General features: G+C 44.7%; 1 protein-coding gene across 5 annotated transcripts in view; it reads right to left on the bottom strand.

Moving 5' to 3' along the window:
• The window catches only part of ESRRB (estrogen related receptor beta), a 156,440-nt gene that overhangs the window by 126,262 nt on the left and 3,438 nt on the right, over nt 1-26,740 (bottom strand). Inside the window, exons 1-2 of one of the 5 annotated variants that reach the window (XM_019552105.1) lie at nt 24,208-24,286; nt 20,461-20,574 (exon numbers count right to left, since the gene is read on the bottom strand). The exons of 1 other annotated variant lie outside the window; for it this stretch is intronic. In XM_019552105.1, the coding sequence (XP_019407650.1) occupies nt 20,461-20,477 (17 nt within the window). In that variant the 5' untranslated portion in view covers nt 20,478-20,574; nt 24,208-24,286. Of the gene's footprint in view, nt 1-20,396; nt 20,575-24,207; nt 24,434-26,740 lie in introns of those variants that run through there. 3 more of the 5 variants (XM_019552103.1, XM_019552108.1, XM_019552104.1) reach the window with 3 other exon arrangements.

Genomic DNA, 26,740 nt, shown 5'->3' with positions numbered 1-26,740 from the left:
TCCCTGCATAACTAAATCATGGGTTGACTACAAACTCCATCCACAAAGTCCTCCCAGAATTAGAGAAAAATAACAGCTGGAAGGAAAGGGGGATTTCAGGGGCCAGAGAGAAAAAGGATGTTTGCAGATCAGATTTCAAAACAGATGGGAAGCAGACAGAACAGAGCTGCAAGGACCCTATTCTAGATGTCAGCAGCTGTACAGGAGCATGGCCTCCCACCAGCGGTGGGTGGGCAGAGAGAGTGTGAAGAGTGTCAGAGAAGAAGTTTGCTTCTGTTTCTGGTCTGAAGTAAAGAGGGGAGGCTGCAAAGTCTGACAGGAGAATTTATGAACAGAGAATGTAGTTTTGCTCCAAATCCGCAAATGAACATGGAGCCAGCAGAGCCATCTGAGGCAGGAAGGGTGCATGCTCAACATCGTATCATCAGTGCACATGTTGGGGTAGATGGCACAGCTGAAAGGAGAATGCTCACCTCTCTCATTTCCCTCCAGTCTAACTTTAACTCACCCTTCCCACTGTCCATGACCCTCCTTCATTTCATGCCTTCCCACACATCTCCTCCCTCAGGCAGCAATCACAATGGGACCAGAGGGCAGCTTCCTCCCCCTGGCAAGCAGGCACAGTTTCCACCACTTAGAAAGGCCTTCTCCATCGCTGAGTGGATCCCGTGGGGGCTGTTGTCCTTCCCCTGCCTCCCCCTCCACCCATGCCCGCCACTATCCTCCCCACCCCTTGTTATCTGTCAGTAAACAGTAATTAAAGATGTGGTCTGCTTGATAAAGCTCCCACCCGCCCTCACATGGTGCTGCCCTCTCGGACGTGTCTAATTAAAATCCTGATGAGAAGATGAAGAAATCCCAGCAGCCGTGAGTCTGCTGACTCTCCCTGTGCTCAGCCTCTTCATTACTGACGACGAGGCAGAGAGATATAAAGGACCCCAGGAAACGCTCCGACAGACCAATCGATACGGTCTTTTGTGGGACGTGACGGACCACTCCGGACTGCCTTTTGAACTGCAGAGATAATGACAATGCTGGAGTGTGGCTCTCTGCATAGGGCTGACGGGGCAAGCCCCCTCACTAATGTTGTTAAACTGCTGCACCCAGGAACAGGGTCCAGGACTCCCGCAGGTCAGCAGCCCTTGGACTACTTAACGAATTCACCCAAGTCAGAAGAGCTGGTCACCAGCACCTCCCATGCTAGCCCTAATCAAGATCATTGCCCACAATATTAGGGCACTGAAATATCTTTAAGCTTTCTAACTGTACATGCACAAATAATCTATGTGAAGGGCACACATGCCTAAGTGCACATGTATAAGCATGTGAGCACAAGCATGTGCGCACAAATGTAAAAACACAGAAAGATGCATGTGCATATCCCTCAACCATATGCCATGCAATGTTTTCATTCAATAAAGTTTTGCATTTGAATGTTTACCCTTTCATTCTATGCATTTGTACTCACCTCAGACCACTTTGCATAGGGTAACATTTTAAAATCAAATGAAATGACAGTTTCTATGAGAAACACTATAGGAGGGGAGCTTTTGCAACCCCATACCTCTGCACACATTCCACATCATGCAAAGTTTTCACTGGAAAAATTAGCTTATATGCTCAAACATTTCTTCAACCAAATGAAGTGTTTAGCAAAAACTATTCCTGGTTTAAGACCTTAAGGAAGCATGAAAAAGTGTAAATCCAGAGTTGAGTCATGTTTTCTTATGTAAACCCGGTGTATATAATGATTTCCATGGGCAGTTTTGCATGCAAATATATGCACAAGTGCACTGTGACAACGGAATAGCTACTTGCACACTTGGGTAACTTTGCTCACAGGTGTAGGCTTGCTACTTATGTCTGAGAGGGAGATGTGTACTCACTGTGTGGCACCCATGTAGGAACCTGAGTGCTTTCATTTGAAAGCTGTCTTTCTTTCCCAACTCCTGTCAAATAACTGACACCCTCTGGGTGGCTGCCTCTTGTGATTTTATCACAAATTTTGAAAAACTTGGTGTTTTTCTTCCTACCTGTACTCCTGGGTTTATGTAAGAACTCAGCTATTTAAAGGTAAATTTATCTAGATTTCCTGGTTGTTCAGAAAAGCTTGAAAATATATTTTCTATACACTTAAAAACTGGAAGACAAATAAAATGGTCTAAAACCCCACAACTACCATGGTGAGTTTTGAATGCTTGGAGTGGGCAATATTATATGTTTCCTTATTCCCCTCCACACAGGTCCACCAATACACCTCACTCCTGAGCAGACGCACGGTGTTCTAGCTATTTCAGGCCCGGGCGTATCCTGAACAGGGACTGCAAAATAAGTAAGCCTAGTACTGATCTAATGCAGAATATAACAAGAGAAAAACCCAGACCAACATAGCATGTCACAAATATTGGTCACTACCAGTGGCAACAGGATTTGGGTGCAAAGTCACCCAGTGGTCTTAGGGGGAACAGGATAGGAGCACTAGAACTCTAGATTCTGGTGGAAAAAGAGAGGCAAGCCTGTGGGGAGCACTGGCACGGACTGCAGAAAGGCTCACAAGCACTCCAGACCTAGCCTCCCCCAACAGAAGGAACTGCAAGACATGAGGCAAAGGCATGGGCTATGCCGAGCCCTCTGTGAAGTCCCAGCCTGTCCTGGTACCTGTGCTTGATGGAATGACACATTGCTGCAGCAGCTAATAAATAGAAGTAATTTGATTAGCTTTCCCTAACTAGCGATAAGATCCTGACAAACCCTTTTTAATGCGTTTCTGGAGCAGGATGAAATTGTTTCATTTGGAGAGCAGGGCCCCCCGGGAGTTGCCTCCAAGCTCCTTTAGTGAGAGGTAAAAATATGCCAATCATTAATGAGGGGAGAATTACGGAGACTTTAATGCAATCAGAAAAGAGGAGCCCTGAGGCAGCTGGGGAATAAAACCTGCCCTTAAATCAGAGGCAGGCAGCTGGGGTATGGAAATAGAGGCATACACAAGCATGCACACATACTCACATGCTTTCTCCTCCGTCTCCCCCTCTGCACACACACGCACAGGCTGTATAAAGCTGTTGTAAATACACCGATAGTTTTTCCTGGACAACAGTTATGAATGCCTGCCTCCTTGGCAAACTGTATCCATCTCACCTAAAAAGCCATCATAAAAATCACAAGCAGCTGCATCTGTTTGGCAGCTACTGGGGTTCAAATATGAACTCATCCCATTCTTTCTAATCAGCTCTGCCTGCTGAAAGGAGAAACCACACACACAAGCAGACTCACGCTTTGGGAATTTAGGGTCAATACCTCAAACCAAAGTGTTTTGTTAGCAACCAGGTTCACCTTTGGGTATCCAGGTGGCTGTAAGTGCCTCTCCCTGGCTGAATTCACTTTGCAAACACAGCATGCATAACCATACCAGCCAGGGCCCTCATGCCAGAAGCAGCATCTGCATCAAGTAAGTTAAGAGGCATCTCCTTCACCCCGGTCATTTTAGTGTGCTCCCTTCCTTCTTTGGTGGAAGCAGCTCACATCCAACTCCTGCAGTTTCACAGCTTTTCCTTACAAGCAAAAAACACCGCATCTCTATTTAACCCACTGGCATTTCCCCTGGCAGTGCAGGAGGCACTTGCAAAAACGGCTTTGACAAACTCTGCTTTTATTGATACCAGCAGCAGCATGGTCAGGGGACATGACCAGGCCCTCGGGCAAAGCAAAAGTAGTGCCTTCTGGTTCCCACCGTGATACCAAATAGTAATGCGTGGCTGCCAGTAACAGCTGTTTTCTTTCACCAACCCCCCTCCTCAAGTTGGCACACACAGCAATTGCCTCTGTTGTCCCCCATAGTTGCACCACTGGATACTAGTGTTCTTTAGAAATCTCCTCTTCCCACAAAGAAAGAGATTCACATCAGGAAGCAGAGAAGCATAGGATGCTACCCACAGCATACAAATGAAGGGGTCAATTTGCACCACCCCTTGTGGTGAGTTAGTGCAATCATAAGGACTATTGACCATTCCTCCAAGACCCCACCTCCCACTTCCCTTCAGTCTGCTCCTTCCTTGGGGTCAGCACACTCATATGCAGAAGCACTGGGATATCAAAATGCCAAGCCCCTTTCCAGTCTTCCTTCCCCTGCCACAGACACAGCCCATGGTACCAAAGGAGGGAAAAGTCTCTTCATCTCTCCTCCCTCCCTTCCCCGTTAACACAAAAGGTACAGCAGAATGGGTGCTTTCAGTCCAAGGAGAAACTCCAGATCTATTTCTACACGTTGGGGCATTCAGGCTGAGGCAATCAGTGAAATGCTTCCTCAGAGGGAAAACCCATAGCAAAAGAAATGTTTAAAGTACTGGCAAGTCTGTAACAGCATGATCTACTGTGGGCACATCTACACGTGCAATCAGTGCACTTGAATAAACTCTGGACCTTACTGTTCTGGGTTTTTTTGCTCCTGGGCACACCGCTTGAATGTGCACCTGGGAGCAAATAACTCCAGATTAGCTCCAGAATTTATTCATGGATGGTGCATGGAGCCTGATCAGAGCAGCCCTGCCTGGCAGTGGGCCCCAGGGTCAGCCTGCCAGCCTGGGGCAACTCCAACTGGGCTCAATGTGCTGCAGAGGGGCTGGCTGGGGTACAAAGGTGCTTCAGTGCAGGGCTAGCCAGCAGGCAACTTCACCTCTGAAGCATCCTTATGCCCCAGCCAGCTGGTCAGCATCTACATGTGTGAATACAATTACTACCCTGCTGCAGAGTTTATTAATTCTGTGCGCTCTAATAGGGGTGCTGTGTAGAAGTTGAGACATTCACTATGGAGTTAACAGACTTGTCAGTTAATTAACTAAGTAGTTAATCTTATATAGACCTGCCCTGTCCAATGGAATAAGCATCTTGGTTCAGTTTGTATCATCAGCCCAACGGCAGAACTAAGGAGATTCTCTCTTTTCCCTGTTCTTGTTGAGTGTCAGATCTATCCCCATTAATAACAGATGATTGCAGGATGCAGTGGCTGCAGAACTGAAATCCAAGGTGGCCAAAATTACCAGCTATTAAATCCCAATGTTCAAATGAACTTGTGCTCAACGAAGCCCACTGAAAAGTATATACACTCAGGTCTCTCTTTATGTGAGGGTTGCATTCCAAAAAAACCTCACATAAAACAAATTCACATAAAGCAAATCCATTATTACATGCACAGCTGCATTGCATGCCTCTTCGCTTAAGATCGAATTTGTCTCACACAAAGCAAATTTCTGGTATAAATAAAGCTGTTGCATATAAGCAAATTCGCACAAAACGAATTCACAAAGAAAGACTCGAGTGTAGAAGGGAAACATGGAAACAAGAAAAATGGCAGAAAGCAAGCTCAAGGGGAATATATTAAGGCATCCAAAGGACTGCATCCTAGAATGCAGACCCTAACAAACTACCAGGTACATGGAATAGGGTTTGTGCATTTCTGAGTCCAAGTGCTAAGGGCAGGATTTGTTATTAACCCAGCAGATACTGAGCACTTAGCCCTGATCAGAGCATGCCCCATATACAGCAACTCCTTCTGGCTGCCTGAGGCAGACAATGGTGCCTTCCAAAAGATACAGCATTAATTCTCCATAGCTAGAAAGAAAATGGCAATTACAAGTGGCTCGATGGGAAGGCGAAGGAACCTTAAAGGCTCTCCCAGGCTCCCTCAATACTCTTGTCTCTGTAAGGAACAAAAGGATCATATAAACTGGTGACAATATATGCTCCTGCTGAGCAGGCTGGGTAGACAGCATTAGCATCCCCTAGAAACCAGAGAACCCACTCACCAAGAATTGTGAGAAATGCTGGGAAAGGCCTGGTGCAACCACCAAGACAACAGAATGGGGCCTCACCTCACAGAGGACTGCATGGGGGCTCCTACATGACACTGCAGCTCCTCTAAGGCCATGGAGTCTTGAGCACTGGTTCAGTTTGAATTTAGCTCCACTCATTGTGAAGGTGTGTGTGTGAGGCAGAGCCTGTTTCAGCTCCATGTACTTTATGGCTTCTGTAGGAGGTCCTGATCCAATCCATGCTTCTGCTCAGTTAAGATCAGATCCAGCTTCTAACCCAGGCTACCTTCTCTCTAAAGCACCAGTCTAATTTGATGGCCCATCGGGTCTGACCTGGAGGTTCAAGCCCATTCAAAATTCTTCCACTTTTTCTTCCAGAAATTCATTCCCATGAGCAATCCTGTTCCTACTGTGGGCTTGGCCAATTTTAATAGGGGTGTCATTTCTGTAGTGGGTGTGACCCTGTTTGTGGTCTGCCTCCGATTGAAATAGCCTTCCTTCCAGATCTCCCTGAGCAGTAGATCTTATCCCCCGCACCCAGGCTGGATCCTCCAGGCTGAGCTCAGATCTTATCAGTGCAGTAGGCCAGGGTGTGTGAGCATCCCATTCTGCAAAAAGGCAGACCTACGTGTGAAGCTGCAGGCGACTCCTTCTCATTCTGGTTTGTTATGATTAAAAATGCACATTGCCTGGCGAGGCCTTGGAGTGGAACCCAGCTGGAAATTGGATCATTAATATTCCTTCTCCTGCCCATTGCCACCATTTCCTACCTCTTTACAAGCAATTGTTAACAATGCAACAGTTTAGAGTCTCACATTAAAGGAAGGAGACATTTCAGAGCTGAAAAACCCCTGCTAGTTCTATCCATGGGTCCTCATGGATTTGTCCACAACCTGGCATCCAGCAGTTACATCACTGCATTATGTCCTGAAGTCTTACTGCCTCTCACATTGCCCCACCACTTCTAAAAGATCTCAAAAAACTTTGCAGCCACCAAGTCTCCTTGGAAGATGGGTCAACCCTGTCCCTATTCCACAGAAGAAGAAAGATATGAACAGGGGAAGTGACTTGCTCACAATCAGACTGCAAGTTCTGTGGCAGAACAGAATACAGGAGTGGCTGCTCCCAGGCTTTTGATGTACTGCTGAAAAAATGCAGCAGCTGTGGCACCACAGATTCTATCCAAGCGCTGGTGATAGAAAAAGTGCACATTCAGTCAAAGCAGGGACAAGACAACACACAGGAGGAAAGTCCTGCAGAAGCTGGAAGGGGGGGGACATTCCTCATTTTTGGCTAACCTGAGACCCACGTGGACTTGCTTCCCTATAACTTTTCACTTGAGCTGTTATTTGTCCTTCCTTTAGGAATCTGAAGATAGACCCCTCCTTTTCAGTTTATTGCCCCTTTTTGGTTCTGATGGGTAAAAAGAGTGACAAGACATCAGAGAAGTAGCTGAAACAGGTAGGAATCACAGAATGCAGCACTGAGCAGGAAATTTGGAACCAGCACAACACACTCAGAAAGTAATTTAACAGCACCTAAACAGCCACTGTGTATGCCCATAGGAACTGGACCACAGTACATGTCCACACCCATGCTACAGCCAAAATCACCTATAGAGATATGTTAGGGGGCAACCAGCACAAGTGTACTAGGCACAGGAATCGTATTTTTCTTCTTGGCCATAGGCACTGCTTTCGGCCCAGTACACGCCTTTTCTAATAAACCTGGGAACAGCTAAGCTAACCAAGCTGATATGCTTTGGCTTGGGGGAGGGGCCTAAGGGAGGGAGGCAGGAAGGAAAGGCAGCTTCAGGGGCCAATTGCACCTACTAGGGACAAAAAAAAAAGTGCTGCAGAAACCTACCAGATCCAATGAAGTTCATCTTACAGTCAACCTTAAGGTTCATCACCAAAGGTAGGTCATCAAGTCAGGAAGGTATTTTCTTCAAATGGGCCTTTATTTGTTCCACAATATCCCTACCCACCCAACAGAGACCTCTTCCTGAATCAATGGTTTAGCACTGCAGTGTCAAAGATCCAGCCCAAAGAGCCCCATCATCTGGCCCCTTGTGCTGTCCCTGGGTCTGAGCTGACCCATGTGACACACACAACTGGTTCCACATACAGAACTTGTGACATTCACCACATGAGGTACACCTACTCCAGCCAGTGTGGGACCCATGCTACATGTTCTGGCTGGTCCAGAACGTGCACATGCCAGTTGCAGGAGATGAGGATGAAATGTGTAGCATAGATACCAGACAGGGCTCCACATATGTTGGATCCAGCACACAGAGGTGGGAGGGGGTCCATGGGCCCGCCTCATGCCACTCATCCAACCTGTGGGGCCAGAAGGGCTGGACTTGGAGCTTAAATTATTGATTCTTTAGGACAGCGTGGGTTTGTACAATGCCCAAGACAACAGGGCCTTGATTTCTAACTTGATCCCCACAATATACTACCATAAGACAAATGATAAGTAAAGAGCTGCAAGTGATATGGAAAGGAGTCATAAAGCAATAGAGTTCATCCATTCCTTGCTGCTAACACAACTGCTATGCACCGTCACAGAAAGGCCTTCCCAACTGCACTGAAGACAACAGGGTAAATGGGAAAAGTCAAGGGACTCAGGTACACAGGATTTGCTACACCTGCCCACACCATTGGCCCATTAACCTCAGACTCGTGTTTATAACTTGAAGAAGGCAACAAAAACCCACCCAATGGACTTGTGCTGTCCCACACATAAGGAAAGGTCCTTCGTGTAACAAGAGGTAGCTACGAACAGGCCTCTCCTACTCCATTACCTAGAGCACCTCCCATTGTGAGTGTCTGGCTTCGGGGTCTCCCACGTTGCTAGAGCTAGCTTTCTACAGAGACAGCAAGATCCTCAATGCCTGCTGTAAATCAACACAGCTCCTGCTGAAGTCAAAGCTGTATTCCACAGCAGGCAAAATAGACACTATGGCAGCATGTACCTCAAATCACACCGGGTTCCATCTCCATCGAACAAACTGGGGGGTACAGTTTCTGACCTGAGAACAGCTTTCCATTGGTACTCACTGAATCATGAGAGGATATGGGCAAGTCAATGGTTCTAGTTTTATGTGAACTGCCTATTCAAGGATGTCCCACTGGCTCTCCACCCAACAAAAGCAACCTCTCCAGCCTCTTTGCTGGGCTCAAGCCATAGGCTTTTATGTATGACTGTCTGATTATTGCACCAGGCAGAGCCCAGAGGTTCTGTTAACATTATATGGCCATGAGTTCTGGCCATCCTGCTACAAAACAATAAATCCCCAAGACTATTTAGAGTTGGAGAAGAGAAAATACATCTGGAACAGTCTCATCTTCCCAGCTAATTGTTCCCATCCTATCCAAACCCTAGCTGGACTCCCCCTTCCCCCTGTCCTCAGCTAGCACTGTCAGGCTCAGTCCTCCCCACCCTAACCCCCCCTCTCCCCAAGGACAAGCAAAGTTATTACAATAATGAATTAGCCAGGCTGCTTACTGCTGCCAGTGGCGAAGGCAATTATCCCACTCCACGTCCCCAGCCACCGCTCAGCTCCCTCATAAAGAGAGGCTTTTGGGGCCGCTTTGTGCTTTGATTGGAAATGAAGAGATTGCTAATTAGGGAACCCCTGCTGGGACCGGGCTGGCAGGAACAATGGTGAAATGGACGGAGCACACGTCCATTTCAAGAGGGGGAGAAAGAGAGGAATGTGAGCTTTTCTAATATACTGCATCCTCCACTCACACCATAAACAACAGGGCAGACAATTTTATAGAGCTTTTCACCTTTTAAAGCATGCTAATTTGTTTATGGGGGGTTATAATTTGGTGTGTGTTTGCATAGGTCAATGCCTGCAGTTTGTGTACAGTGCACACGCGCGCGCACACACACACACACACAGAGCATGCCAGAGATGCATTTTCTTGACATGTGTGTCTATAGAGCTCAGCACATATTTCTATCACTTTCTGGACAGCATGCATCAATTCTGCATTAACACGAAAATAAGCCTCGTGTCCAAACAGGCCTTTCCCTTCTCTGACAACTATTCAAATACTTAGAAATTCATAGAGCCTCTAAAGTCAGAGATAGAAATGACCCATCAGATCATACAGTCCATTTAATGATTACCCCAGTGCATAGCCCCTCCCTACAGCTTGTTTCCCGGTGCTTTGTCCAAACTGGTTGTAAATGCTTGTAGAAACTTTCACCAGAAGATTATTCTACCTCTGGAAATATTTTTTTCTAACGTGGATTTTACTTTTCTTAATTTTATCACAGTTCTGCAAGTGACATTCCTTAGAAGAACAAAGATTTCTCTCCTTGGTAATTATTAAAGCTTAAGGACTAATATTTGAAAAAACAACCTCACTTCTCTTGGTTTGTGAAGCATCCAAGAAAAAATGGTGACGTTCTCCCATTTATTATATCCACCTACATGCAAACAAGTGCCCTACCTTATACTACTCTCTTTGCTCTATCTAGAGCTATATCTTTATCTCTTGCTGTGGGCCCCAGATGTTTTGACAATGCTTAAAAGAAACATATTTAATTCAAAACAAACAAACAAACAGCTCAAGGTGCAAATCATACCCATAATAAAAGTTGACTATCAGCAAAAAAAAAAAGAGAGAGAATGCAACCTCTTGCAAAAAGCTGACTGCAAGTATTTGCAACTGTTTTGTGTTGATCCCTTACTTAAATCATTCCATCAAGAAACAGAACCAGTACCACACCCCAAAATAAAACTGACCAAAAGCAAGTTTTCAAACTGAATATCTGACCTTTAGAAGAGTGATTCATGCCGTACTGGTTAGTTACCTGGGACTGTTTTATGTTTGCTTGTTTGTTTTAACTGAGTTTGGTGGCTTATATAATACACAAAGCAAATTGAAAATGTTTGACCTGAATCCATATTTTAAAATTCAATAATCAAGTATTTGAGCAAAAAAGTGCTTTTCATGAGAACTCATTCAACAAAGATTGCATGAACAACATTTTGGCAGACAGTGAACACAAGAGTGGCAAACCTGGGTAAACTGAAAATCGCTTTCAAATGCACAGCCTGGTTTTCCTGATTGTTTGCTCAGCTCTGCCATTTATATCCTTCAAACAGTTGTAGGTAGTTTTCACGTCTCCCCCTTAGCCATCACTTAGCCAAGCACTACATATTTAGCTCGTCTGATCTTTCCTCTGGAAAACAGTCCCTCCAGCTCCCTTATTATTTTTGCTGTTCTTCTCCCACCTACCCTCCAATTTTCCTCTATCTTTCTGCTATAACAATGCTCAGAACTGAAAGTCCCACCAGAGCTGTACAAAGCAGGGGTGTTACCCTATTAATCCATGATGTGTACACAACTAAACCCCATTCCAAGGCTGGCATTCATGGCTCAGGGAGAGTGCGGGGGACAGGGGCTGGCAGACATGCCATAGTTGCAAGTTGGTTCCAAATTTCCACTTGCAATCATTCCTACATTGGTCTCATTCAGTTCCACCCCACCTAGTACACCTGTGATTAGAAAACTTCCCTCACTTCTATTTATACTGCAAAAGTAGTAAGAACCCCCCTTAATTATACCTGTAACTATACCTGCAAGGTTGATAAATAGTAACAATGTATACATCTATATCAGACTGCACCCAAGCAAAGGAATAGTTTAGAACATAAAGTGCTAGATAGCTCCTTTGAGTTCAGTGGCATTAGGCTAATTTACATCACTGCATATTTGGAGAAAATGCAAAGAAAGGCACATTTCTCCATACTAGCCCCAATTCCAACACAAAGTTGCATTTCCTTGAATTCAATATATGACTATTTTATTTTAAAAGATATGATTATGTCTGAAATGGCACCAATTCAATTCATCTATCTATCAACAGAGTAGACTTTTAAAATATTTATAACTGCCATCCTAACAATAAAGCTCTAATTTAATAGAAACAATAAAAAGACCAGTATCAATTTATGGTAAAACTATACACATTCAGGCACCTACACTGAACCCTGATCAGGATGCATCATTCACACATACATAAATAGGGTCAAATTTTAACTATCCTTAATGCAGGTATCAAGGGTGGCAAAATGCACACAAATACCCCTCTCCTCCGCATGGCAACATAAGAGCAGTCTGCCTCACAGATAGGAAGCAGGTATGCAGTGTGGGAGAAGGAACTGACTTCCCAAAAAATCCTCTCTCGAGAACAAATAGAAACACAGGAAGCGGAATCCTGGCTCCACACCACACAAACCTTGCCATCTGCACACAGGTCCACTACTAGAGCTAGCCAAGTAATACTCTGAAGAGGGTCAAGAACATTTATTTCCCAATTACCCCTTCTTTCAAAGAGCATGGGAATAGCTGTGAACATATCCTATTCCTCTTGGGGTCGCCCAGTGGACACTGACCTAAACTCTAGACACAACTTTGTGCAGTGTTCATCACCTGGTGAAATTACCGATGAAAGACTCCTATTTTTTTGCAGGGTGGGATTTTTCAATGGATATGAGTAACACTCATATTAATTATTCTCTGAGCAATATAAATCTTAAGATGTCCTTCCCTATCCATTTCCTCGTTTTAAGAGCTCAGCTTTTATAACTGATGCAATAAGCAAGTGTACTGTTGTCACTAAGAGGCCCACTTAGACTGCTAACAGTTTTATTTTGGGCATCACCAGTTTTTTAAACTTTTTGCACGTTTGTTAATTTGTTTTACTTTTGTGCAGATAAAAGACAGCATTTAGAGTAAAGGGACAGCATGACCTCTGGACTACTAAACTAAAAGGAGGGGAACAGGCCAAGCCAATATTTCCTAGCAACCAGCATCTTTCAGGGACAGACCTGAGAGGCTCAATCAATTTAGTTCATCAAAGAGAAGGCAGAAAGGTGATGATCACAGTCTATAAGTACCTACACTAGGGCAAGAGGCAGCTCTTTAATCTAGCATGAAAAAGTAAGAAGCCCCGATGGCTGGTAGCAGAAGCTAAATAAATTCAGACTAGCAATAAGGAATGCATTTGCAAATAGTAAGAGGGTGGGGGAGTAGCCAACCACTGGAACAAGTTACCTGAGGCTATGTTGGATTCCCCATTGCTTTAAGCCTATAAATCATGACTGGATATACCTTACAATCTATGAATCTCTAGAAGAGATACTTTAACTCAAGCAGAAGTTATGGGCTGGAAGCAAGACTGACTTGGTGAAATTCTACAGCCAGTGTGATGCAGAAGCTCAGCGTACAGTATCACAACAGCCCTTTTTGGCCTTAGAAATTTCTTAATTTATTTTATTTTTGCCAATTTAAAATTGTAGAAAACACTCATCTACAAAAGTGCAATATGTACAAGGATACGGTATGTTGCTTCTGGTCTGCTAAAATATTCACTGATGACAAGTGCTGTTATAGAATATGTTATCCATCATCTTTTTTATTCTTCTGTCAGCTTCAATTAAGAAGAATCATGTCTAGTTTTCATGTAATGGTAATTTCTTAAACGTTCCACTATCCCTGCCCTGGAAAACTGCCTGTTTATGCCAATGAGAATACCTGCCTAATCTCTCATCTTCTATAAAGCATTTATATATCACAGTGCTAAATGCTGTGCAGTATACAGATTAAAAACAACAGGGAAACTGGCCAGTGAAATTTACCCATGTTTTGAATTCAGTGATGTCATTGGGCTGGTGATATTCTGCAGAAAACATTTTAAAAAGAGAAATGTATTTTTAACCTATTTACTCAAACTTTTCTGACTGTGCGCCAGCTAGCAATTAGACTTATTACTAAAATTAAAAACAAACAAGCTTTCTTTCCTTTGAGTTACAAAGGAGAGAAAGCCAGCTGAACTGTAGGATCATAGTGGTTAGTCAGCTAATTCTATAGCCTTACATTTCTGTGCACCAGTACTTTTCCCACCTATCCATTTTTGTCTCTATTATTATAGTAAAGATTTATAGTATGGTAACACCTGAGGCCCAAGGCAAGCTTGAAGCCCCAGCATTGTAACAACACAATGGAGACAAAGCCTTCTATTTCAGTTGTCTTAAAAGATTCTGGATGTTGCACTACAGCTGTTAATTCAGTGGGTCAAATTTAATCCTGAATTAACCACAGTGACTACAGTGGAGTTCCAAAACAAACTATTTTGATCTAATATCTGAAAAATATTCCCTCTATTGATCTTAATCACTGCCAAGTCATCCATGTCATCCAAGATCACATACTGATGTTCTCCGAATCCTCCCTTTGATTCACCACACTCTAGATTCTTTTTCAAATCCCATCACTTCCCCTTCTGTTACCCATCTCAAATCTACTTCTTCCTCTGGGCCTCAGCCTCTAAAAACTATGCTAGAGGGCCATGTTCTTTCACCTCCTGAACTATCACAACCCTTCATCCAGCACCCCGGGTACCAGAAAAGCCAATTTGTGTCAATTACTTGCTTCCCTCGCCAAGAAATTCCTGGAGTAGAAGAGGTCAACCTAAATTCTTTGTCCTTCCAGATCTACCATTCCATTAGAATGACTGGGGACAGATTATACAATTTCACAATTCCTGTCACTTGAAAAGTCAGAGAACTTAGATGGAAAAAGACCTATTGCTTTGCTCCGTTTCCTGCCCTAAACAGTGCAGGATGCATCTACTGGACATCCCAAATGTTTCATTAGTTGGAGTCACATAAGGTTCTCTTTTATGATAGAGCAAAGATGGTTTATGAGCATGTTCAAATTACTTTAGAGGGTAGGTCATCATCTACCCTAAATACATTCACACCTGTCTCAGCTTCATTGATCACGTGTCACAGGAACAATACTACAAATATAGGTAAGGCAGGGACCATTTTAAAATTAGTTATCAAGGCCTAGTGCACATTGAGGAATGTCTTCCCTACTCACTTTGAACAGAAGCTACATTTACTCCAATGAAAGAGCCATGTTTACATAGACTGGGGAGAGGGGAAGAACCAGTAGTCACTGGAGAAGCTGAAAGCACAGATTGCACGTGCTATCCAGGCCTCTGAACCCTTGGAGACGTTGATCTCCATTGCAGATGCCAGCAATGCAACCAGAGTTCTACTGGTGCTGATAACACAGGTGAAGGGCTTGAGCAGATGGTGTCCTTTAGATTGGCAGAGCCCCTACCTAGTCTGAGAGAAAATATTTTACTATGTGTAAAGAATTGCTGCCAGTGGTTGGCCTTACACCCTGGCTTAAACCTGGCATGTCCAGATGAGGAAGGGAATCACAAAGCTGCAGAAAACTTGGAGAGAACTCAAAAAGAAAAGCAGCTCAAATGAGGAAGAGGCTGAAGAAACTGACTTCAAAGACAAGATTTAAAAACTAAAAGGACTAAGGGCTCACCTAAGCTAACAGGGTGGAGGACAAATATCCACCTATAAAAATACCTGAACAGTAAAAACTGCAAGGGGGGAGAAGAATGGTTTAGATTGTACAAGGCAGGCCAACTAAGAGGAAGGGAAAGAAATTAAAAAAGGGAGAAGTCAAATAGAGTAATCGGGAAACTTTCCCTAATAGCAGATTGGAGCAAGCTGCTGAATTTTTCTCCAGGAAGGAGCAGAAGCAGAGGTGTTTACAACCATATAAAGCATTAGAACATAATAGGTGCCCTACCCATGGTCCATCTCCCCAAATATCCTATCTCTGACAGTGACAGGAATGAATGCTTTAGAGAGAAAGCATTGAACAGGGTATACCTAGATTAAATGATCTATCCCCTGTCATATCCTCCCTGGCATCCAGCATCATTGGATTAGAGATGCCAAAGGATACATCACTGTTCCATTTAATAGCTATTGATGGATCTATCACCTATGAATTTGTCTAGTCCCTTTTTGAACCTGGCTGTATTATCTGCCTGTGCAACCTCCTGTGGTAATGAGTTCCCCAAGTTAACAGTGTGCTTGATAAAAAAAAAGTATTTCCTCTTGTTAGTTTTGAATCTGTCTCCTGCTAATTTCAGCAGTTGCCCTCTAGGTCTAGTAGAATAGGATACCTTAAGGATCACTGTAGCACAGAGGGACTAAATGATCTAACAGGCCTTTCCATTTTGAATTTCTGATTCAAAGTACCACAGTTACTTGGCTGCATCACTAGAGTTCTAAGAGAACACAATATAACCATAAAAATTTGGGAACCAAAAAATGCTTTCAGTCCTCATCGAGAAAGGCTTCAAAAAGATTCTAGGCTTTCCCTTTAAGAAACATTTAAATGTGGGATGGGAGCATGGTTTATCCTCCTTAACTATAGGAGAAGGAATGGAGAAAGGTCAAAGTCCTGTAGATCTCTATGTACTGCTGTGGTCTGGTTTAAGGAACTTGAAAGGATTTGGATTAACTGGCATGTGTTCATTGATTACACACAGACAGAAGTCTGACCTCGGTGGGTAACCATTTCCAGGACAGCTGTTCTGTTGGTGGAACACTGCTCCATTCCAGAAATGAACTCCAACAGTCAAGTTAGTAGCTTGAGTTGTTTCCTCCCAGAAATGTGACTTTAACAAAGTTGCAGCGGTTCCTAGATGAACAGAGAACCAGGAGGACCAATTTCTGCTTGCTTCCATTTTGAAACATATCCACAGAAGATTCTCTCTTAAACATATACTTATGCCATACATTACCATATCGGTAGTTATTCACATTTACTTTACATTTCAGCTGGGCTCAGAAAACAGAGGTATGAATGATATTTATGGTCGGGTATAGAGAGCAGATGCACACGTGGCCACTTGCCACTCCAGGCCCATCATGTCAGGTCCTTGATGTTTGTAAGAGGAGATCAAGCACTGTCAGAGATTCTGATCTTGAGTCCAGCCAGGGGCATTACCCAGAAGTGCTAACGACTGTACAAAAACCCAAGGAGAGAGCACATCCCTGCCCTAAAGAAAGTATCATCAACATTTGACCTAGGATGCCAGCTGAGTGCAACTATTAGGGAAGACTGTTGGGCGCAGGTGTAGAGTCATATCATTTTGAACATCTCATTAACTACCCCAACTGTCATCAACCGGAATCTCAGATTCCATCCCCACCAGATGTAATCTTAGTGTCAAAATCTTTAAAGGAAAACCTACAGTAAAAAGGTAACCAGGGATATGCAATGCCCCAAACATGCTCTTAATTCAGTTATGGAGCATGCACCACTGATCACCCCAGGGAATTTCTGAAGTATTGCATTTCAGAATATAGGGGGCTTAGCTCATGGGTTACCTTTTCCCAGGAGTATGGTCCATTTTCAAAACACCTTTAACAATGCACCGGGGCACCTGAGTGCACAAACACCGGCAACTGCACATGTAACACACAGAAAAGCAGCTGTGTCCCCAGAGTGTGGATCTACAAGCACAGGTACCCCTTCAGACACCCATGGTATTTTAAGCATACACCTTTCGTAGTTTATTTTCAAGTCTCAACTGAAGCATTTATCATCCAATAAGGGAATCTGTATCACTGACAGAAGCATTTGTCAGGGAGGACATCATACAGAAGAGCTGGTTTCTAGCCCCACCCACAACACAACAAAGAAGGAAGATCCAGTGGGGCTCCTATACTATTTTAGGATAAAGGAGGGGGTATACTGTGGTGCTGACAACCACTGACCCCATCCCTGAAAGACTCTGCTACAGTATAGTTCCCTCCCTGCAATGAAGAGGAGTATCTGAAGATAAAAAACTGTATTCTTGCTAGTGACGGAGCTAGTGCTACACTCACAATGAACTGGTGATAGATGTAACAAATACAGGGCTGGACATAAATGCTTACAGCTCACAAGTATTTCAAGAAACATCCCCCCATCCTGTGGTGTGGAGCAGTAGGTCTGAGACATCTCTCATTGAAAGGCCACATTAGATGTTGCTTCATACTGGAGAAATGGCTTGTCAGCATAGTTTCATAGTCGGTAGGGTCAGAAGGGACCTGAGCAGATCTTCAAGTCCGACCCCCTGCCACAGCAGGAAAGAGTACTGGGGCCAAACAACCCCAGGTAGGTGTCTATCTAGTCTCCTTCTGAAGACCCCCAGGGTAGGAGTGAAGACCACTTCCCTTGGAAGTTGGCTCCAGATCCTAGCCTCCCTGACTGTGAAGTAGTGCTTCCTGATATCCAGCCTGAATCAACTCTCAGTCAACTTATGGCCATTATTCCTTGTTACTCCCAGTAGTGCTCGGGGGAACAGGGACTCTCCCACTGCCTGCTGGTCCCCCTTGGCCAGTTTATAGATGGCCACCAGATCCCCTCTCAGCCTTCTCTTGTGGAGGCTGAACAGGTTCAGGTCCCACAGTCTCCCCTCATAGAGCCTGCCCTTTTGCCCCCTGGTCATGCGAGTGGCCCTTCTCTGGACCCTCTCAATGTGGTCCACATCCCTCCTAAAGTGCAGTCCCCAGAACTGGACACAGTACTTCAACTGCATCTGATCCAGAATGAAGTCTCCACAATGTCATTTTATTGGAGTGAGGTTTGTGGGACTAAATTGTAACCATTCCTGACCTAGAAGGCAAGAGGGAAGAACAAAAGGACCTTCCCATACTCCAAGATACCTTCACCCATCCCGTCTTCCTCCTTTCTTCCCCCCATTCCGAATTAAAGTCCACAAAACCAGTGTACTTTTTCTCCAGCCCCCAAAAGGCAACAGAACCAGCTCCCTTTCAGCACCCTTCTCCAGCTAGTAAAGCAGGAGTATAGCACTGGCTTCTTGCTGCAGAGCTGAACCCTCGGTTATGAAAGTGAATTTTCCCAGCAGCCCCAAGACTTTCAAGTTTTACAGTAAAATGCATGGTGAGCAGCTGGACTGCAGCTCATGAGTGCTGCGATGCTGGGGCAGATGGAGTGTCCCACAGGAGTGGGGGGGTGGGGGTCCCCACTGTGCTTGGCAGTAGACTTGGAAGTGGACCAGAAGCACTTCCGGGTCTGCCGGGGAGCTCATGGGGGGCCCCCTCCTGCACCTCCTCCCTGGCTCAGCAACTGGTGCTTCCTGGGTCTGGGGGGCGTACCTGGGGTCCCCCTGTGGCTGATCACTGAGCTGGGGGAGGCCACAGGGGGGCACCCCGGCATGCTCCCTGGTGGACCTGGAAGTGAACCGGAAGTACTTCTAGTCCACTTCTGGGTTTGCCGCGGAGCATGCGCTCCTGTGGGATGCTCCATCTACCCCAACATCACAGTGTTCATGAACCACACCTGGTACCTCAAGGTATGTGTCACTGGTAGGTGTTGTAAGGCTTCGGCCCCTTTCTGGTCAGTGCCTTGTTCCCTAAAAACATCAGGATGAGACCACACCCTGGGGCCACCTAGATGGTTTCAGGCGCTGCCCCTACTTTCCTGCCACGTCTTTGATGTTAATTGATGGGGAGGCAGTTCCCATTGGTGGTTCCAAAGGGGTCTTGATCCTGGCCTTCCTTTGTGGGGCTTTAAATCTTCCCTTTACCCCACCCTTACCACATCCACGGCCTGGGAAGACACTGCTCCCTGTAGTCTTCCCTGGGATGATCTCTTCTCATCCGCGTTACCTGCCTCGACCCGAGTCGGGTCTTTCCAGCCGTCAATCCCTCGAGTCAATCCCTGGTCTTCAGATCAACTTCCGGGCAACTAAACCTGCCCTGGCCTGGGCTAACCGTAACTTAGGATAATCCTCAACTGAAAAAGGTGTTCAGCGTCTGCCGATGGGTGCCTGGGATTCTGGCTCCCAGGACCCCTCAATCCCCTGGGACGGGAGAAGGAATCCATCCATCTCTCCACACATTTTTCCCAGGGCCCAGCTGACTAGGAGCTAATCACTCCTGATCCCACCACCTGGTGGTACTTGCCACTTCCCTATAAGACTCCAATGCAGCCGCCGCCTGCTCCTCCCTCTTCACCGGGCTGCCTGCAGGGTTTTCCTGTCACTCATTGCCCCTCCCCACCGCAGAACCTGAGCTCTCTGGCGCAGCTGTGGCTTCGCCTGTGCTTGTGAGGAAGAGCTGCTTCTCCCCGCTGTGGCTCTCCAGCGATCCTCTACTCCCAGAGCCTGGACTCCTTGTTCCTACAGCCAGGCTTGCCTGGCTGATGCTGGAGCTTCCTTCCCCGCACTCAGGGCCACTGCCTGGCTCTGCCGCCTGCGTCTCCCCAGCTGCTCTTTGAGCAGCCCACGCTTCTCCGAGGCCCCACCCCCGGGGCTCACCGATTCGCAGGCTCAGGAAGCTGTGGAACTCCCGAGCCTGTGTTGGTATTTCCCCGCAGCTGCTGCTTGTCTCCTTCCCTGAGGTAAGTACCGGGGCTTGTCAGGAGGGGTCCTGGGACATGTTGGGAGGGCTTTTGCCTCCCCTCTCACAGTATGTATAAAAAACATTTAAAACTGCGTCTATGTCCAAATCACTGATTCTCTTCAGATTCGGATTCAGCTGATCAAATTAGGGACAGTGATCCAAATCAACAAAATTGAATCACTGTCCCCGATTCGGGCCGAATCTGAATCGAATAGGGCCCATTTCACACATCCCTAGTGCTCATCTGTCCTCCCTGAAACCTACCTTTCTTGCCACATGCCAAAGAACCTGGGATTGGACTACAGCTAAAAAGAAAAAACAAAGGCTGAAGGCTTCACCACAGAAAGTATATCTACATGGAACCATCATACAGTGAAGAGGTACCCAAGCTTGCTCTGCATGAACTTGTACAGATACTAGATGCAGATGAGTTGCATTGGTGCTTAGCTCTCCATGGGTTAATTCACTCCCATTGGAACCATGTCACTTTCCCTCCACCTGCAAACAGGAGAGAGAAAGCAGAAAACAAAACCTAAAATCAGAGGGAAAAAGTATCCAGCTAGGACAGGGATGACACACTACAGTTCAGTTTGTTTGATGTTCCTCCACTTGCATGCAATTCTGCAATGTGACACATGGATGGAATTAAACCCCATCAGGTGACTGAATCCTTGACTTCACACTTACCAGGGCCCTGTGCAATATGGAACAGGGAAATGTGACTGGCATGTAACCTATACTTGTGCACAGACTTCAGAGAGAACACAATCGCCCTCTGCATCGTACTTCTGAGCCACTGCTTGACATGCACATAGAGAGGCCTCCAGAATACATGGGTCCTGCAAATACACAAGCAAGAGCCCAGCCCTTGCCACCAGTGACCTTGCCTGGAGGTCCAGCCAATGCCACCAGTGAGAGATGAACAACTCTACTTAGGGTGCACACAGTGTGTACAGATTGTGTATAACCACCATCTTATTCCCCACCTGCAGCCTTGTCTACACCATCACTTTTCTGCTAGTGTGGCACATGAGGCTTTTACTAGTAGAAACACACCACACTAACTGTATCAGTAAAACAAAAAATTCAGTGAAAACAAGGCCTGGGATGTATATATTTTAACTCTGTGACCTCACATCACCTATACATATAATTCAGTTATTTGCATACGAACTGCTGGCTTATATACTTCTCTCACCAAAGAAGGCTATTAATACAAGGAAAGGTAGCACTAGAGTGTAGAAAAATGGGGGTAGCACATGAAAGGATTCAGTAAAAGGACACAGACAGCATGCTAAGCATTCCGCTTAACAGAAAAACCAAAGCAGCTAGAAGAACTAGAAATCAAAGAAGTAGGCAGGTGCCCTGTACAAACTAGAAGTCTTTGTATCCTGTAATTAGCCATGCAGCAACCAAAACCCCTGGCACTCAAAACAGGTTACATTTGTTTATATTGATTCAATACAATCACGTTTCCCTTATCCTTATCCTCACCTTCCTCCACCTACTCTCTCTCTTCACTAATTACACCCTCCAATTGTGTCTTGCCTTAAATTAGATTGTAAGAGCCTTGGGGCTGAGGCCATCTATTGCAACTATGCAGTCCTCAGTCCAAGGGGACCCTGATCCCAATACAAATGAATAAATAAATCAAGACAGAATGACAACAACTACTGAGGCCATTGGTGCAAGACACAGCCAGAGGCTGGAAATTATTTAATAATGAGAACTTTAAAAAAAAGGGAGCAGTGGCAGAATATACCTTGGAATTGTGATAGGTTTCAGACTGGTTGCATAACATGTTGTAATGGTTCAATACTTTGTACTGTATTAAACCCACTATTGGCAACCCAAGTGTTCAGATGTCATGAGGTAGGCCTCAAAAGCATGATGAGGATTTTAAAAGTTGGGTGCTTTTTATTTGTCATCTAGTTTTTGAGCCCTAATGTTCTCACTTCCTCTCTCCATAATAAGGTGCACTAGAATCTTTGGGTGGGGGAGGTTTAATACTAACAACAGAGTTTCCCACAATCACTCCTCCCCCAGAAATGGGGTTTTAAGTAAAATATCTCAGTAAAATAGTGAGAGTTACCAACAGTAAAATGAGTGAAATACAGGCCCAATATATAAAGCAATTACATTGGTTTAGAAAAACTAATATGTGGTATGAATAAAAACACGAGCACCTTATTTTGGATGATTTCAGTCTCTATTCTGTGCAGAATTCTGCAGTAGTTGGAGGGGAAAAGCACTTACAAACTACAAATACAGCTAGGGAAAGTTGTCTAGGTATGAGCAAAATGCTTAATAACTTTAGCAAGTGATTCAAAAAAAATAAAGGGGGTATGAAGTAACTATGCTTGTGCATACATAAGAGAGTATACAGAGGAGGAGTGCCACAACTAGTAAGTGCAGTGACCTTTTAATTTTAGATACAAGAATCCAACCCTTTTTTGTTTAAGTGAAAATCACTTGGGTGGATGACCAACAGGGATTATTGCAAGTCATAACTGGCATGTGCTGGCAGAGTTGCTTGAAAGCCTAGGACTGAGAATGTAAGCAAAGCTCTTGGCCAGAAGTAAGAGGCTACCACAGAGCTACAAGGGAGAAACTTTAATATCCCACCAAGCTCCCTGCCCCTCATTACCAAGCTACTTCTGAGGCTTCCCTCAAAAATCAGGCAGACAAGAAGGGAAGCCCTGCTGCGCTGGTTGGCTGCCCAGGCTGGAGTCTCTCTGGGAAGGGCCAGCAGAGGAGCAGCACATTCTTCACTGGCTTCAGTAAACAAAAAGATGCTTTTGGAACAAAATCCTCCAAAGTGGCAAGAACAGCACTATTGCTTCCATGCTGATGACTTCCTGAAGGATCAATAAGCTAAAGCAATCAATACTCTCAGCCAGTCTGTATTCCCCAGAAGCCTGGCCCCTCATTTGCTATCATTTAACCTCTTCACAACCATAGCTCTTAAGGAAGAGGAAATTAAGAGAGAAACTACCATTTCAGGTCTGTCCCCAGCTGTTGCTTTGATAATGCAGAGGTTTAGTGGTGCTCCACTCCATCCCCGAGAGCCTGCTCATACATACTCTTTCATGTAAGAGACATTCTGGGCAACAGCAGGTGTGGACAAACACCACAGCAAGCCACAGTATTGGAGCTGCTTTGGCATCCCAAAGAGATCCCAAAGTGAAGTCTGATGCCACATAGGTGAGGGAGAAGGTAGGAGAGACACAATACCAGGCAGAGTAGAGAACATGTGCGTTGTGCACTATATGAACCAGGAGGTAAAACACACTGGGTACATCTGCATAGAAGTCTACAGTGGTGGAGTTCTGCAGGGCTTTATGTGTCCAAAAAAGCCTTGTTCCACATTACAGCTTTCCTGGGGGACAGGTGCACATAAACACTATTTTAAGGCAGGCAAACTAAAAACACAGGCAAAGGGACTTGCCTAATACTGAACAGGCAGAGCATATCAGAGCTGGGATTAGAGCTAAAGGACAATATAGGCATAAAAGATGGTTATAAACGAACTATGAATATTAAAGTAGGCTGCAAGTTAAAAGGTTTCTAACTATGAGAAGAATGTGGTCCTGGAATAACTATCCTGTAGGAGCAGTGAGGGCCAAGAATGGGACCCAGAGGGTCTTCCCCTGTCCAAATCCCTTATAAGGCAGTTTGTGGCTCTTGTTTTAAGGCACAGAGATCTCTAACACTGTGGTGAAACTAGAGGGAAACTTGGAAAGAATGACACACCTAAAGGGAAAAAACCCTCAACAGAGAACGCTACTGGGAACGGCAACTGTAGCATAAAGGGTTTGAGAGACATAAGGATTCATATCGTGAAATGGGAAGGACTGAGAAATCTGCTGATAAAGCAGGGAATGAAAGGGGCTGGTCCCCTGGGCAAGGAAACCTGTCCAGGTCCTAAAGCTGATCAAGTTTTCTCTAAAGAGCTCATGTAGTCAGACATTCCAGATGAGAAAAATCCTGGGCTATAACTCAGAGCTCCTGGCCTTTTGCTCTCTAGAACGTATAAAAAGCTGATCAGTGATAGGCAGCATGTCATTTTCTGCTGATCTGGCAAATGCTTTTATCAAGAGAAAACAATTCACTGCAAGGAATAGTAAGAACCTTTGCAAGTTGCAGTCATTCACGTCCCTTTTCTCCATGAAGAAAAATAAGTGGCAAATGACACTTCCTTCAAACATGACATTCAGACTCTGCTGGGCACCTGTGTTACTGCAACCAAAGACCGATGTTTAGCCAAATGGGTGTTTTATTCCACTAGGGAGGAAAGATTCCCAGTAAGACACTCAGCTATTTCTTCCAGACTTTGAAGAGCTTGAGAGCTCAGATTCTAAAAAAAATATGACATTTTCAGACTATTGAGGCTTCTTCTTAAACCTGTGTGTGACTAGATTTACAACAACTAAGTTACTTGGCTTAAACAGGTGAAGGGATATGAAAAGTATACCAACACTTTTTTTTTTTTAATTAAAATATTTTTTAAATAGCTTATAACGTGAATGGCATGTAAGAACAAATAATTGTAGGGCATGAATTTTTACTGGACCTTTTAAAGCAATCTTTGCTTTTCATCTGTAGATGCTACAATTGATGGATTCCCAAGTTCATCACAAACTGTATATATGCACAGGTGTGCATACACACAGGTGAGAGCTGGCTACATATCAGGGCAACTCTGTCTGCATACTCATGTGCCCTATATGTGTACAGTAATATGTAGCCACTTCTCAGGTTAAGAGCAGGGGACCATCCCCACAGGACGCTGCACAGCAGTGGAGATGGAGAGTAAGAATACACTGGCTAAAGAAAAGCAAGAGAAATGCTTGCATTCACAGACAATGCCAGACAGTGCTTAAAACAGATCGAGAGAGAAGGAAAAACCCTCATTGCACCAGCCAAGAAGAGAGGGGATTGTGGTGGAAGGGAAAAAAAAGAGGAAAGTTTAAGATCCTATAAGGGTGGAGTGTGACCAGAGAAAGCAGCCTGAGAGCTTCAAAGGAAATATTCTGCCCCGGTGCTGTCACTGATTCTATTACTATGGATGACACAAGAGGAGGAGACTGATTATTTTTTATTGTCACATATAATCTGAATCCATGTTTTGTTTTGGTATTTGGAAGCACCTCAAGATTTTTTGTTTCTTGTGGTCAGTAGTGACTTAGCTTTCACCCTGGTCACTATTTATTTCTTGGATCAATACATCTCCACAACAGTCATAGAATCATAGAAAGAAGGATAGGAAGGGACCTATAAGATCATCAAGTCAAGTCCAGTCCAGTGCCATGCGCAGGAGGTAATTGGGCTCAAATGAGCTCAACGAGTTATCTGTCCAGCCTCCTCTTAAAGGCCTTCAGAGATGACAACTGCACCACCTCTGCTGGAAGCACGTCCCAGATTCTAGTTACCTGTACAGATAAGAAGTTTTTGCTTATGTCCAGCTGAAACTTTTCCTTGACTAGCCTGTGTCTATTGGTCCATGTCTTCCCTGGGGGGAAGGGGAGAGAAAGGGAGGGCGCTGTTCTGAAATGTTATTCACCTAGGTCCTGGTGTTCTTCCTTGACATATTTGTAGGCATCTATCAAGTCACCTCTCAGCCTTCTTTTGCTCAGGCTGAACAGTCTCTCCTCATAGGGCCTGTCCCCCATGGGCCATTGGGCACAACTCCATTTGAAGTCAATGAAGTTACACCAGGACTGAAAGTAGTCCAATCCCTGCTTGTCATATGTTGTCAAACAGTTATTTAGCACTTACATGGACCTTCACATCTATCAAACACACAATGCTGCTGATGATGGCTAGCATCATTAGTCCCATTTTACAGCTGGGGAAGCTGAGGCATTCAGCAAAATGACTTGGTAATGTAGCAAGTCAGAGACTGTGCCTGGAAGCACACACACCACTAAAAGATATTTCTCCCCTCCATACTCCAGGGGAGGAGGATTACCAAGGCACCAGCTAGTGTCTTGTAGTTCATCTTTTATGGGTTCAGAGTTTCAAACCCAACCCAAGGGCAGAAGGCCATTGGCTATGTTGCAACATGCCAGCCCTTAACAGCACAGCATCCACTACAGCCCATTAGAACTCTAAGCATCTCCAATGAGACTAGTATCTATCTGGGTATCTGTAATTAATTAATCACAAGGGCATTCAAGCAATAATTTGGCCCATAGTCCCCATGGCAGTGGTTCTGATTTCTTAACTACACCGTTTCACCTAAAGACTCCAGCTAATCTGAAGGGTAGAACATGGCTCAATAACATGCAAGTCTGCCCTTCAGAAACAGCACGATTGAAGTGCTGACCTCTCCACATTTTTTAAGAATAAAGGGTTGGCCAAGAGTCAAACAGGCCCAGAAACATTCCATTAAAAAATTAAATCAAGTCTTCTAGAAACGGATAAAAGGGCAGCTCACCCTTCTCATTTAGAAGAGGATTTATCTGGAGTTTCTATTAGGCCTGTACATGCTCTCCATGCCTACCTACATGAGAGCTGCTCTGAAGCATCACTTGACTTTGTTTTAAATATCTCGCTACAGTTTCCATTTTAGCTTTGTGAGATGATTATTTTTTTCTTACTGAACTGAAGTTGTACAGCGGTTGAAAATGCTGATGGCTTAACTGGTTTCATTTTTTTTTTT

The sequence above is a fragment of the Crocodylus porosus genome, unplaced genomic scaffold (genome assembly GCF_001723895.1).
Source record: "Crocodylus porosus isolate Cpor-Errol unplaced genomic scaffold, CroPor_comp1, whole genome shotgun sequence".
Classification (NCBI taxonomy): Eukaryota; Metazoa; Chordata; order Crocodylia; family Crocodylidae; genus Crocodylus; species Crocodylus porosus.
Note: the sequence above shows the minus strand (reverse complement) of the source record. Positions and strands in the feature narration are given on the sequence as shown.